The following is a 15,841-nucleotide window of genomic DNA, read 5'->3' on the forward strand; positions in this document are numbered from 1 at the left end:
CAAACCAAAACAGAAACATTATTTTCTTCAGCTTCCTGCTACCACCACAATAGCTTCTCCTCCCCCACCAAGTAACTCTATGAATGCTAAATTTTCTTTGAAGGGTTTGAATAAATTTAAGATCTAAGGGGAAAGGAAAAAGAAAAATTTTAAAACAGCTTGTGATTTTTTTATCTGGATGTATAATTAAAAATCTGATATAAAAGGTTATATAGTTTTTTTAACTTCACAAGCTAAGGAAAGATGCAAAAGAAAAGCAGGCCTGCAGCAGTGGCCAATCCATGGCACATATGTTGCAGTGGGTACACACAGCCCTCCCTGTCAGCATATGAGCCAAGTCGTCCCAGCAGTTGAGCTAACAATTGAAATTGTTTTTTCTAAGCTAAAACCTCAGCACTGAAGTTTAATTGCAGTATTGGCACTTTGTGATAAGTAAGTGGGTTTGGGGTTGCAGTGTGGGCATTGCGTCTCTAAAAGGTTCGTCATCACTGGGTTACTGGTACATAACTTCCTTGCTTTTTGCCACTAGCAGGTGGATTACAATTTAAACTGTGTACTGAAAAAAAATATGTCCATAACTGGTGATATTTTTACTCTGACTTTTCTTGTTGGAGCCTCAGAAAAAGAAAGACAAAATATAAAAAGAGACAAGCTCTAGACAATGATACACGCATATACTTATAGAAGATTTTGTTTTATTTTGTTTTTTCTTTCAGTTTTCGCCCCCCAGTACCTAGGATCAAACTCAGGACCTTGCACTTGCAAGGCTGGTGCGGCACCACTGAGCTAAGGCCCTGACCCCCACTTTTAGAGTTGTATAAAGCAGTTTTCAGTTGGCAATAATTTTTAATAAAATCAGATGTCTGACACAGAGGCTGGTGATGGTCCTGCCTTAAGCGCACATTTTTGCGTGGATCAGTTTGAACTTAAGAATGACAAACAAAAAGAGCTTCCTTGGGGAAGTCTTGCTGGTCACCTGGACTTAACCACACAGACATCTAGGCCTTACTGTTGCCCCCCACCTCCAAAAAAAAACTGCTGGCTTTTTGGAATCCTGAACTCATAATTCTAATTGCTTGGATTCTAAATGAAAATCCCATACTGTCTGTCGTGTACCGTTTCAGCCCACTGATGACTGTGCCAACTAAAAGTAGGCAGAGACTAAATGAACAGAACACAAATTTGGAGGCTGCTGATTTAGGACACTCTTCTGTGGGGCCATAAACTATGAAAACATGATGGATGCTGGCTAGACCGTTGGGTTTCCTGCAGATGCTTATGAGAAATGGCTTCTTTTTGGATGGAATCATCTATATTTAAACTGCTGATTGGTTATATACTTCAGATACTGAGACTGATTACATATCTAACTTATGACTCCTACTGAAAGCTAAAGGCTAAACAATAGGAAACTACAAGAGGCAACATCTCACCATCCACTCTTGAGAAACTGGACTCTAATCTACCTTTTGGTGATGTCCCACTGCTATTATGTTTCACTTTCTGGATTAGTTACAATTTACAAAAATATAGTGATGGTTTGATTATATACCCCTCACCTGTTCCGAACTTTCCACAAAACATTGCCAGAAGCCATCCATACACTAGATAGCAAACTGACAACATAGACAACAAAATCCTTTCAAACTGCTTTCAGACAGTCCCTATGAAACCAGGTCAACTAAATTATTCACAGAATAGTGGCAGGCCAAATGGGGCCATGTTAACCTGTATTACCTGATTATTATATGTCCTGATAAGTGGTGCCCTAACAATTATAAACGCTTAGTTTCTAGGGAGACTACACATGTCCTGTGGGATTATGGTTCTAGTATGTGCACCATGTAATTACCTCTGCACAAGACTGGCCACTTGTTCTGTGTTAATCAGTGCCTAGGTTAGTTAGGCTTTAAAAGTTAATACATAAACTTAAAAATGAAGTCACATGGCTAAATAGATCTTAATGGTTTATGATTTGTTTTAACTGGCTAAGTCCGAGAATCCTAAAATGTGTAATTAGGGTCAATACTACAGTTGCTCTCACCTGCTGCCTGGTGGGGGGGGGTCCTATTAACAGTTTTATTATGAAAGCCTGGTGGCCAAGAATCAATGGGGTACACTGCACAGAAAAGGCACAGGCACTGTTATCCTTAGGAACAATTGTTTGCAATCTTGGCCCTTGGCTGGCATTGGGAAACTCAACTGGTAAGAAATGGTTCCCTACATTGATAAGTATCTCCCCAACTTAGAAGGCTGGCTCATTATGCCTAGATTATACAAATATGGATTCTCCTTCTGGCCATCTACATTTTTAGTTGATGGCAGTCAGAAAGTAACTACATAATAAAGCACCTCTGGATGCTTGGGAGATAAATTGCTAAAAGGCTTTCCCAGGCAAAAGATCACAGAGATGTTAATGCATTTTCACTAGTAGGGGAGAAATGTGCTGTATTGACTCTTCATGAGGACAAAACAGTTTTTTATATACCTTTTTAAAATTATAAGATAATTGCAGAGTTAGAAAAGAGTTATAAAAACACTACAGAGTTAGTAAATATCCTTCACTCAGTTTCCACCTACAACACCTTACACAATAATAGCACATCACTTGCATATAATGATTTAAATCTTTCCACATATTTTTTTTTCTTATAAGAACCTGGGACTAAAAGACAAAATACTAACCACTATTAAGAATTCCACATACCTTCCACTGATAGCACCCAGAAGTTACTCCAGTTGACGCTAATCCATATCCTTTTCCTCCACTGCCATGAGTTAAAACCTGTCCATTCTCCACTAAGCAACACTGAGCTTTCTCTGGGTCAAAAGAAACTTCTTGTATAGGAAGGTTCTCATCTTCTTCCTCCAAATCTCCCTGCTTCTACCAGAAAGGAAGTTGGGTCAGTATTTTGGAGGAAATCAAATAATATCCCGAGGCTCCTTGGTTTAATCCCACAAACATTTATTAATTAGCTACCAAGTAACAGTTATTGTATAAGGCACTGGGGGCACAACACCAAACAGAGCATGGATCCTGCCCATAAAAGATCTTATACTCTAATTAGGGGACAAAGACAAATAACGACAGTTCCACAACGCCAAAACAACAGAAGTTACATGATAGCTATAATAGCAACATAAAAGTATGTGTCTTAAGTGTGCTTGAGAAGGACAAGGTAAACATTCAAAAGAGAGTAACTTCCAAACTGACTCCTGAATGATGAGAAGACATTAAGCACATGGTCACAGAAGAGAAAGGCACCTGAGGCAGGCACACAGCATGTGCCAAGGCATGAAAGTGTTCAGTTACTTAAAATCATCGCAAACAGTATAGCATGTACAGAGGAGAACAGCAAAAAAACAAGCCCAGAAAAAAAGAGACAACACAAAATCATGGAAGGCCTTGTATACTATATTAAGTTTAGACTTTATAGACTAAGGAATGCCTATACAGATAATTTATATAGAGATTCTAGAAACAGATCTGTGCTTTATAAACATTTCACGAGAGGTATGCCAGATGAAAACAGACAGACTAATCTGGAGACTGCTACAAGAAGGGTGGTAATAACTAGCGAGGGTTTAAATTCATTAATTCAATGAACATTTATTACATATCTACTCTGTGCCAGGAACCCTATCAGGACTTCTATATCAGGCAGTGCATAAAGATAAATAAGATCTCTATTCTCAAATAACTTATACTTTGGAAGAGGGGGACAAAAAAATAAGAAAACAAAGGTAGTAAATGCCGTGTTGAAATTAAAACAGGTGATGTGACAAAGGTTATGTGACTAGACTGACGGGGAAGGACTCTCTGAAGAAGTGATACTTAAATTGAGATTAAATGATATTAGGTTTTGAAACGCATCACAGGGAATACGCAGCTTAAAGCCCAAAGGAGGAAGAAACTTGATGTGTCTATGAAAAAGGAATGAGGTGCCAGGTGTACTGGGGCATGGCTGTGATGAGTTACTTGGAAGACTGAGGCAAGAGGAATACAAGCTTGAGTTGATCCTGGGCAATTTAGCAAGACCATGTCTCAAAATAAAAAACAAAAAGGACTGGGGGAATGTAACTCAGGGTAAAGGAAGAAGAGGAAGAAGGGAGGGAGGAAAGCAAGGAAAAAGAAGAAAGGTATTTAGGATACAGTGGGCAAAGGCAGACAGGAAGTTCTAGATTTTATCCCAAGAATTAAAAAAAAAAACAAAACTGGAGGGTTTTAAGAAGGGAATCAACTTTCTGTGATTAACAATCTTAAAAGAAAGGGAGGGCAGGGACAAGGGTAAAAAATGAGAACCAAGGGCCGGGGATTTAGCTCAGCGGTTGGGTGGCCTGCCTCGCAAGCGCAAGGACCCGAGTTCGATCCCCAGTCCCAAAAAAAAATGAGAACCAAGACCTGTCATGTAAAGGAGCAAAATCCCAATAATAAATGCAATTGTACTGTTAAAAAACAAAACTTATGTTGGCTCCTCTGTAGAGAATGGACTACAGAAGGAAATAATGGAAGTAGAATTTCTCCCCCTCCTCTGGTACTGGGGATTGAACTCAGGTCCTGCACTTGCAAGGAAGGAGGTGGAAACAAAGCTAAGTCCCCAGCCCCTGGAAGTAGAGATCTATACTAACTCTATACTACTGTTGTAATCTCGACAGTGGCCTGGAAAAGGGTAACTACAAAGGAGATAAGGAGGTGGGCAAATTTAGGTTGTATTTTTTTTTTAAGTTGTATTTTAAAGAAGAGCCAACAAAAGAGCTAGAGATTGTATAGATGGAGAAAAGAGGACAGGGATAATGAGAGGATCAAAGCTGACTCTTAGGTTTTTGTGCCTGAGTAGCTAGGAGCCTGGGAAAACCTGGAGAAGGAATAAGATGTAATGGAACTAAGGATGCTATTTTTTACACACTGAATGGTCTAGAATTCAGGAGAAATGCTAAAATTTTAAGTAAAATTTGGAGATTAATGGCATATGGGCCGGAACAAAGTTTATTTGGGTATAGAAAAAGGAATGAGAGTGATGGTTGAAGAAAAAGAAAGTGTAATGGGATTAGGTCTTGTGATATTCCTACACTATAATTATACCAAAAAGAAAAATCAATAAAGGCACATAAGAAGCCTTTTTAGCAAGATAGAAGGAAAACCAGAAAATGCAGAATAACGAAGGCTAAGAGAATTTAGATGTGTGCATTCAAGAGCAATTTGGGAGGTAAAAATCAATGACCCCAGTGGCTACATGCATGAAGTCGTAGGAGAATCTAGTAGTTCCCGGAATTTAGGGTTAGAAAACAAGAGGAATAATGGTATCATTATCCAGAAATGGGACAGGAAGAAAGGGGGAAAGTTTTACGGTGGAGACAATTAGGGTAGCATATAAGTTTGGAAGGTACTGCATGTAGGTGAATACGTTCATGGATAGGAACAAAGCTGCTAGGAAAGCTGAAAAGAGAATTTTAAAGGAATATCAATATTTTGAGATGGAGGGAAAGTGAAAGCGGCACCAAATAACAGTCACTTCCAAAGAGAATCAAGGATTGACAGAATATGTAGAGATCCAGAAAAAGTGTTCCACTGAAAACAGAAACCTGACATTAGGACAAGTAAAATGTGGACCATAAAGCAGACAGTAGGCCTTCTATAGCCTGGGTTCTGCACCTGCAGATTCAATCAGTCACAGATTGGGAAAAAAAACTGTTTTAGTGACAAGGTCTCATACTCTCAACTAGCTCAAATTACAGGTTATATCACCAAACCCAGCTGGAACGGTATTTTTTTTAATCTGCAACTATAGTGAACATACACAGACCCTTTTCTTGTCATTATTCCCTGAATAATACTATATAGCAACTATTTACACTTTATTATTAGAAACAATCTAGAGATTACTCAAATACATAAGAGGATATGCTTAGACAGCATGCAAACATTACACCATCTTTTATAAGGGATTTCAGCATCTACTGATTTTTGCACTCGGGAGATCCTAAAACCAATTTCCTGTACACTGTATTCAGCAATTAGCACTTATCTTTGAAATTTAATTCTGGTATCTCTATGGAAGATAAGACACTTGGGTTAAAGAGACAATGAGAAGAAAGAGGCTGAGGCATACATTATTCTTCTGAGAAATTTAGTTCTGACAAACAAGAGAGAGGATGTAGAGGTTATCATTGATAAAAATGTGATTTGTGATAAGCGTGGGTCTAACCTGAGGGGGAAGAAACCAGTGGAGAAAGAGACAGAATGCAGAAGAAAGGGAGTAACTGATAGAGCAAAGTTCTCTAGAGGACACAGCACCCAGAAGAGCGATAGGATACTCCCTTGTGCTGTGTAAAAACACCGTTTTGGAAGAATCAATTACCTGTAATTTTATTTCTTGTTCTTTTTCCTTTATCTGAATAGCATGTTTGGCCTGAGCAATGGGAGTCTCCCACATGCAATCTGATAGAAGGGAAAATAAGCGTTCCACAACCTGATTTATTGAAGGAAAAAAGACAATGAAATTTATAAAGAAGAAATTTTTTTAAAAATATATAGACTATTAAATCACACATGAAATACAACTGTAATATAATTACACCAATGTCCAACAGCTACTTTGGCTATGTTACTTTCTTTTTAGAAAGACCACTCACCCACTAGAAAGCGGGTTCCATTGCTCATATGTTGCCTTACTACACATGGGCCTCTGATTAGGCTGTATAACCTCACATATTTCTCTTCTGAGAGGCCCAGACCTTGTAAGAAATTCCAGACTGTTCTTCCCTTTTGACTTTGCAAGTATTCCCTCTCGCTCTACTACTCACACATCCTAACTTTATTTCTCCTTCCTTGAGAAAACTAATAAAGAAATTAGTCTCAAAAGTGGAAGTTGTGCTATTGAATATGTGACACATTTATAACTAAATAAACTATACACAAGTTTAGATTTTGGGTGAATCACAATGCAGGAATGGAAACAAGTCTTCTGGTAACTTTAAAAATAGAAACCTGGGCCATTTGGTCATCTTCTACACCAGATTCACAAGCAGGAAGCACAGCTTCAAGGACATGAAGTGCCAGGAGCCTTGTTCTTAAATTACCGACTAGAGGAATACCTGGTGGGGTAAAAAGACATTTTCTTATCATTGTGATGCAAATTCAAAGTTAAAAGGAACTTCTTGAAAAGAAATCCTGAGGTTGTTGAGCATTTATGAGTAAGGACTTCCTCTCAGTTTTTTGTTTTTCCGTTTTCTTTTTTGGTACGGAGGAGATCGAACTCAGAACTTTGTGCTTGTAAAACAGGCGGCACAACCACCCAGCTAAAATCCCCAGCCTGAAAGACTTCCTTTCAATCCATTATCACATGCATGAATAACCTGTTTATGCCTCAATTTTCATTTCCCACTAAAATAACTACCCATGCCAGGTACTATGCTATCCATTTTACCTGCATTAGCCCCATTAATCCTTCCAGACTCTGATTTATAGCCCCATTTTACAAAGAAGCCTGTAGCTCAGAGTAGTTAATCATTGACCACAGCCACACAGCTCAGGAGAGGTAGAATTTTAAATGGGCCTGTGAATCCCTTACACTCATGCTTATTGACACCTTCCCACTACCTCTCTCTAGTCCACCACCTGACTGACTCACAAAGACTGTTAGGGTTAATTAGGACAAAGCAGTCTACACTTTCCTAAAGTTAGCAAAGGTAGAGACAGAATACTGATGCATAAATACATTTTTTTTTCTACACATAATTATAACAAAACCAGTTGAAAGTAATTATCTGGGTTTTCTTTGTGCTTAAGAATTTAATATAAGCCTCATTTTATTAAATGAAATAAAAAGCTGTTGCAAATTATGCTACAGAAAAAATGCTGAAGTATACTGAAAATGTAAATATAAAATAACATGAAACACTATATTTTGTTCTAGCAATTTTAAAACATACTTGGGCTGATAAAAAAAGTTCTGGAAATGGATAGTTGTACAATAATTATGAATATTCTTAATGGCACTGAATTGTTTTAAATGATCAAAATGATAAATTTCATATTGCTCACATTTTATCAAAATTTTTTTAAAAAGACTAGGAAAGGACTGTAGCAATCTATGTAAACAGACCAGACTTTTAGTCTAAGAGCCAGAAATTAGGCTTTCTATAGAGAACTGTCATAGCTATCACACAATCAGCAGTCACAAAGCAACTTAAATCACATCATGATAAAAAAAAAGAACGGGCCAATTCATATCTGTAACATCCCAATCCAAGAAGGGAGGCCAGAAAACCCGTGCCCAATTATTATATTAAACAGAATGCTCTCCATTTATTTTTAGTATGTGTCATAATCTAAACAAACAGGGTCAAAGTCTCTAACCCCACAATGTCTTCCAGTGCTCCCCCCACCCCCAGCAGCACTGTGGAATGACCCCAGAGCTTTCAACTGACCTACTTCTCTGCCCCCACCCCTCTTTTTTTTTTTTTTTTTTTTTTTGGTATCGTGGATTGAACTCGGGTCCTTGCGCTTGCAAGGCAGGCCACCGAACCACTGAGCTAAATCCCCGACCCATCCCACCCCTCTTTTTAAGAGAGGGTCTTGCTAAGTCACTAAATTGCTCAGGCTGGGTTCAAACTTGCAATCCTCTTGTTTCAGCCTACTAGAGTGCTGGGTTTATTGGTAGGTGCCATGAAACTCAACAGTACCACTTTCTATTATTAATCCTCTATCACTTGTTACACCTGAAAACAAGAAAACAAGAAAAAAAAAAAAACCTTTGAAATCAAGGTCAAATGTCTAATTTGTTAAAGTCTAAATATGATACGTGAAAAAACTACAACACAGGCAAAGGACATACATACCTGAGGAACACTTCTGAGACGCTATATTTAGAAGCACCTCTGTCCACTTTGGGGAAGCCATTTTTGATTGAATTGCTTTTGAAGACACAACTCTGCGAAGAAAAACTAAAAAATCCCCAAGATGGAGTTCGGCTGCATGTTGTTTCCTAAGAACAGCTGAAGAGTGAAGAGACAAGTTTACATTAAACCAAAAGGAAATGGTCTTATCTCACAGAGCTTACATTTGTATTGCAGGGAGCACAAATCTTGTTCTCATGCTAGGTTTTCAGTAAGCTACTGACTTTTGAAGACTTAAAAGCTAAATGAAACATCTTTTACATTGTCCACAATAAGACTGAATAAACTAGAATGTTTATGTGTACTTGTTTGATCTTTTTTAGCTACTCCTCTAAAAAGCAATGGTTCCTTACCCAAATCAAAAGTTCTAATGGACAAAATTTTTTGGATGGTCCATGGATCCTCTAAGATTGTATGAAAAGTATTTATGTGAGTGTATTTAGGTTTTTTTTTGGGGGGGGGTTGAGACAAGGTCTCACTATGTAGTTGAGAATGACCTAGAACTCACTATGTAGCCCAGGCTGGTCTCGAACTCACAGCGATCCTCCTGCCTCAGCCTCCCGAGTGCTGGGATTACAGGCGAGCACCACCATATGTGAGTGTATTTAAATAGGAAAAAGTTCACATCCTTTAATTTAATATACTTTCAAAAACTTCCATGACCCCTCAACTCCAACATCTCTAAAAGATATTCTGTCTTCTCAGATTCTACAAAACACAAAGAACCCCTAAACTTCTAGGCAAGCATGTGCTTTGCCAGAGAGCAATCTCTCTATATAGAACCTGTTAACACCATTACCTGTTTCTCCACCCGCATCTACACCACCTTCTTCCCTCTCCCATTCTCACCGATTCAGAACTACCTGCTCTTCCTGTAGTACACCCCCCTTCCCTATCACATAACGCCTTTAACACCTCCTCAACCAGAACTGTGCCAGTGGGCCAGCTATCCAGAATTCAATCCCCAGGGGACAGTTAAAAAAATGGAAAATTGTAACAAAATGGAGCCCATACATACAGTACTCTTTCAGAAAGATTCTGGCTTGCTGAAGTAACAAATACATAGACAAGTCAGTTGTGACGGAGGGGGACTCCCATTAGGGGTATGCTGCAGTGACAATGCAAGACCAACAACCTACCTTGACAAGAAGGTGCATCCAGCTAACACTACCCAGAGATGGGTGTTCAAGTCTATGACATGACTAAACTAATGAGGACAACTACAGCAGAAACAACTGAGAACTCCTCCACCTCTACATTTCTTCCACACAGAACTCTGCCTCTTCTTCACTTACACGCTAAGCAAACAGTTTTTCATGTTAAATGCATGTATTTCACTCCAAGCTTGTCCCTGCACACTCTAGTTTAACAGCTATTTCTTCCATGAAGCCTTCTCTCTTTGTAGAGGCTCCCTGGGAAAACTTTGTATAAGGTCATTCTACTTCCCACCCGCAGCAAGTATTTCTGAAAAAAAACACTAACATAATTAAATTATTTAAAGCCTAGAGGCCCTAAATATAAAGCTGATTGATACAATTTGATTGTACAATTTGTGTCTGAGGGTCATTGCTACATTTCAAATGGAAAATGTACCTTCTTTCCAATTAAGTATTTTAGAAGGATTAGGGGTTACTAATACCTGGCAGACTGCTCTGAATTCCTGACCGCTGCTGACTAGAGTCATTCCTTGCAATCTTCAATATAACAGAGAGGGTCCAATGACTGTCTCTGAAGGACAACTAGAGGGAAATGTCATGGACACAGAGACCGCTATTACAAAGCCAAGTCGTAGTCACAGAACTGGCTTTCTCTTTACTGGACACAGAAAGAGTCAGTTTTCTTGAGGCTCTCAAGGCTGGAAAGTGACTCTACAACCTCTCCTCTGTGGTCCACCGGTGAGAACATCGTCTCTTAACAACACTTGTCCCCTACTGGACTTCAGGGAAGCAGGAGGTGGCAGGAAACATCGTTTTCACTTTATCAGACCTTGCGAGTCTTTGAGGAAGGGACCCTCCTCTTACACAGATAGAAAGAAAACAAACTCGCCACTGATTTAGCCTCTCAAAACTGGAAAGCTAGTTGGTCCTTAGTTAGATTTCTATAACCTTCAGACTTAAGAGATTCAGACATTTCTTCTGACCTTCTTCGTTATAATGCAATTATCTGTTTACATGTCTGGCTCCCTCATTGCTTTAAAAGGCTCATGAGGGCAGAATAATACTTTATTATTTTGCATCCCCAGGATATTTCTTCTATCTATCTAGAGGTCAACAATACTAATATAATTTAAGCAGTATCTCCATTTAACTTTTAATATTTATTATAATATTCCAATATTAACATTCACGGAGCTTTTACTATGTGCCAGGCACTATTCTACAGGCTTTAATGTATTAGGTTATTTAATCCTCATAACAATCTTTGGAGGTTGGTTCTATAATTATCCTTATATTTATACATGACAGAATTGGAACACAGAACCGTTAAGTAACTTGCTCTCTTACTTTATCAATCCATGTAATCCAGAAAGGACTTGAAGGGTTCCACAGTTACTATGGTGATAAGATATGTCAGGATCACAATCTTTTTTGAATAAGTGACCAACCTCAGACATCTCTTCCCTTAATTATATAAAAGATATATGTAGTAGTTCTGCAGGGTATAAATTTTACTGAGAACAGTGTTCACTATAAAGTCACCAGAAAAATGCCATTTATCAGCAACCAAAAAGCATGCAGTAAATATAATACAGAGTTCTATCCTTAGCACAGAATGGAACAACATATGGAGAAGTCAAGCTCCTCTCTCAAACATCAAAACCCCTAGGCTCCAGCAACCCTTGAGGCCAGGACTGTGGTTAGAGATGGTTTGTCAGGACCAAATACTAAGAAACAATCTGAGCTTCCCCTAGGCAAGACATAACCTGGAGGAAGTCAGTCACCTAAAATCTGTCTCCTAGAGCTGGACAGCCAAAGAGAGTCTAGGCTGAACCTAGAGAAAATGTACAGCTTGGTTGTAGGCTCAGGATAAACAGACTTTAATCAGAGGAGGTTTCATTCAACTTGTCTAAATCATACAGAGCTGAAAGAAAAGTGGTTTGTAAATGAACAGACAAAAACCCTTTCATGTCTCACAATGGAAAGAAGTCTACATTTTTATCACACTCAATAAGGGTGCAGTAAATACCACTAGTTAATGAGAGAGAAAAAGCCTATGATACCTCTGAAGTCTTTCTTCTCAGCTTCTCCACTAGAGTCAACTTTTTTTTCTTCTTCTTCAAGCTCTTCTCCTTCCCCTTCTCCAAAAGAGGCCATAAGTAGTACACCAGTTTGAGATAACAAGCTCTTCAGTTGACTACAGAGTAGATCCAACAAGGATTGAACTACCTTGGGGCTCAGTTTATCAGCATAGGTCCTATGTGAGATACAAGGAATTTTTTAAAGTGGTAAGAATAGAAAAGGCAAACACTGTGGAACGTGTGGCAAGACCAGGCCCAGGATAGCTCTACCAAGACATTTACGACACTTACCCTGTAGTGATAGCTAGAATCTGAAGCAACCTGGTACTGGCCACTTTCAAGGCTGTGCTCAGCTGGGAAACACCAGTCTTTGGCAATAATTGCAAGGGTTGTCCTAACATGGTGTCTGTACCACATAACTGTGACAGGACGTTTAGAAGACCGGTGGAAATTGCCAAGGAAACATCCACTGGTTGATAATGAACACTCAGGGCAAAAACTGTTACCAAAAGGAGACGTTGCTGGGCTTCTATTAAAAAAAAAGAGAGGGAAATGACTGATAATATTTTTAAACAGTAATTTGCTAAAATTTTTTCCAAAACGTAAAGAGTAATATGGAATTTTTATTCTTTAATGACAGTCTAAGGATATTAAGCATATAAAACAGCATAATTACCCACCATGCCCTCAGGTAAAAGGCATCCTGCATCTTGCATCTGCAAGAATAACGACTCACCAATGTGATGTTTATTTGCTTGCAGGGCTCTCTCCAGAGTAGCAGACAACTGTTGGTAAATCTTGTGCACAGCCACTTGGATTTCAATCTGAATACTTCTCTTAGCTGCTCTGATCCCATCCTGAATTACACATAAATTACATGTTATTAGCAATAATAATACATTTTTGCAAAAGAAGTAATAACATTTTATCCCTAGACTATCCTAGGGCACGTGATTAGTTTTTATTTACTATCTCTCAGCATATAACAGATTAATAATAAATCTATTTTAAATGGTTGATAATTCCTAACTGTACAATCTTTCTTTATAATAGAGCAGTATTTCCTAAGAATATGATATACAGGCAGCATTTAAAAAATTATAAAAAGAATCAAATCTAGGTAACAATCAAATCTAAAAATGTAAAACACTTTCTAAACTCTAATTTACATCTCTAGCTCTACCTAATCTGGCTACAGGATAATAAAACTGAACCAAAAAGTACAATAGCATTATGGCTTATCTAATCCTAACTGTATTTAGGAGCTTAATCAGATAGCTTTAAAAGGTTACTTTTAAATCTTTACATTTTTAAACCTCAATCACAAACACTACAGTTTCATAGTACAATGTCTTTATCATACAAAGACAGTTAAAATCTGAGTATACTTCAAAGTGTTACCTACCTGATAGTGATGCAACCGGCCACTCTGTCCTTTGGCTCCTGAGTGTCCAACAGTGCCTAAACCAAAACACCCTGCAAGGAACTGCAGTCTCACAGATGTGAGCAAGGTGGACGACTGAAAGCCTGAACTAGACCTGCTTCCTGCCAACGAGAGGCTACCTTTTTCTTCCATCCCAGACAACAGAACAAGGATCTGGTGAAGTGCCTCCAAGCGAAGCTTGAGGAGAAAAACATATTTTAGAATTCTTCACTGAACTCAGGTATAAAAGATTCCTGTACACCACAATCTATTATTTAGCACAAAAAATTCTGACATTTCCTAGTAACCTATTCTGCCAATTTTTTTATTATTATTACTGTTGTTTATTTCAAAATACCTCTAAAAACTCTATAAGAATGCTTAAGCATTTAAAAGAGCTACAAAGTACAGAGGGAAAAGCACCTGATTTAGATTTGTTTTTGGTGCTGGGGACTGAACCCAGGGCTTTGCCCATGTTAATTTAACCATGTGCTCTACTACTGAGCTATAACTCTGGCTCTTAAAGAAAATTTAGATGAAGATGTGGTATTAAGACTAAATCTTTGGTCTTTGAAAAGTAAGTTAACTTCTTGAGAACCAGTTTCTTCAAGTATAAATGAGATTAACAGTACCTTATTTAACCTACTCACAGAGCTATTGTGAAGCTCACGAGTGATGTAGTCAAACATTTCAAAACTGTAAGGTAGTATAAGCATAACAAGATTATATAGAATGAATATTGTCTTTGGGGAAGGGGGCAGTAGTAGGGATTGAATCCAAGCCCTCTGCAATGAGCTACATCCCCACTCTTTTTTTTTTTTCAAATTTTGAGAGAGGGTCTCACTAAGTTGCTAAATTGTCCAAGATGGACCTAAACTTGTAGTTCTCCTGTCTCAGCCCCCTGATTGTTGACATTATGGGCCTGCACTAGGCTCACCTAGAAGGAGTATTTTTTTAGCTCAAAAATTAGAATTCTGAATTGTTTCTCTGTGGTTCTCTTGAACTTTGGCCTCTATCTTCCCGATTCACTATAGAGAATCTGAGAGGCAGATCCCTATTATCACCAGCCAATGATCCTAGTTTCTAGGAGACAAAGAAAGGCTTACAATTAGAGTACCTCATTATTCTAATAAGTGACAGTTTTTAAACATACTTTTGTCCAGTTCAAACAAAACACAGCACTGTTTTAGTCAAGAAAGAATGTCAAAGTGCTTGGGTGGATGAAAGGAAGAGACAAAGAATGGGGAAAAAAAGAAGAGCTTTTCCATGCATTGTACATTTGGTGATTCCAGAATCTCTTGTGGGGAATAAACAAACACTTACTTCTGCTCTTAACTGCTGCTGTTCCATTGCAATGATGGAAGCCTGGGGACTTGTAGACATACTTTCCTCTGGTTCTTTAAAGCCTGGAGTATTCCCCACATCTCCACTCACAAAGCTTACAACATTTTCAATCAAAGTGTGAACTCCCAAAGACTTGGTGAAGTCAAAATCAGATTCAAAGGAGTAAGAAGAGTTGTATAACCAGTCTCTGCTATGTTTCAGACGGACCCAAGAGTCACTCAGGGATTCCAACTGACTATGCATAGGACCTACACACAAACAGAGCAAACATGTCAATGGCAGTGGAGCAGAGCATACATTCCGAAACCAAATGAGGGCTGAGCACTGCTTAACATACCGACTGGTGAGAAATGGACACTCATGTTTGAATGCATGCATGCATTAAGTGAATCTAAGCAAAATGCTTTGGTTTAAAAAAAAAGGAAATAAACAAAAACTAGAGCAATGTAAAAAAATAAAATGAAAGCCCTGTTCATGTACTAGTGTCTCTGTAAGTGCTTTACCAACACTGCCACAAGAAAAAAAAAAGGCAGAAGCTGCTCTCAAAATGCTGAACTTAAAAGGCTCTGCACTATTAAACCAGATCATCATGTATGAACAAAAAGGAACTACCCATTTAGGACATTACTAAGACCTACTTGAAACAGAATTTCATCTAATTTAACATTAATCATTGTAAAAGGTAAGTTAAAAGTGCACATAATGTCTATAGACCTACAATGAAACATTACCAAAAAGTGAATATAGAAGGGCAAGTAAACTTACACAGAAAAGGAGACATAAACATCACCCCTTGGGTTTCATTAATATTACGAATACTTAGACCAGGAAGGCCCCAAAGACCCCAGAGGGGGTTTTTTTTCAGCTGCCTGCCTGCCTGCCTGCCTGTGATCACCCGGCGGCGTGCACGCGAGCTCCCGGCCTGCGCGGGAGCCCCC

At 38.5% G+C, this 15,841-nt stretch overlaps 1 protein-coding gene across 1 annotated transcript in view; it reads right to left on the reverse strand.

The window, feature by feature from the left end:
• Herc1 (HECT and RLD domain containing E3 ubiquitin protein ligase family member 1) overlaps positions 1–15,841 on the reverse strand; it is a 140,416-nt gene that overhangs the window by 62,963 nt on the left and 61,612 nt on the right. Inside the window, exons 25-33 of the mRNA XM_010641197.3 lie at positions 14,883–15,151; positions 13,542–13,757; positions 12,873–12,993; positions 12,428–12,665; positions 12,119–12,312; positions 8,842–8,997; positions 6,989–7,095; positions 6,360–6,470; positions 2,708–2,884 (exon numbers count right to left, since the gene is read on the reverse strand). Coding sequence (XP_010639499.1) covers positions 2,708–2,884; positions 6,360–6,470; positions 6,989–7,095; positions 8,842–8,997; positions 12,119–12,312; positions 12,428–12,665; positions 12,873–12,993; positions 13,542–13,757; positions 14,883–15,151 — 1,589 coding nt within the window. The remainder of the gene's footprint in view (positions 1–2,707; positions 2,885–6,359; positions 6,471–6,988; positions 7,096–8,841; positions 8,998–12,118; positions 12,313–12,427; positions 12,666–12,872; positions 12,994–13,541; positions 13,758–14,882; positions 15,152–15,841) is intronic.

The sequence above is a fragment of the Fukomys damarensis genome, unplaced genomic scaffold (assembly GCF_012274545.1).
Source record: "Fukomys damarensis isolate Sample0158 unplaced genomic scaffold, DMR_v1.0_HiC HiC_scaffold_25, whole genome shotgun sequence".
Classification (NCBI taxonomy): Eukaryota; Metazoa; Chordata; class Mammalia; order Rodentia; family Bathyergidae; genus Fukomys; species Fukomys damarensis.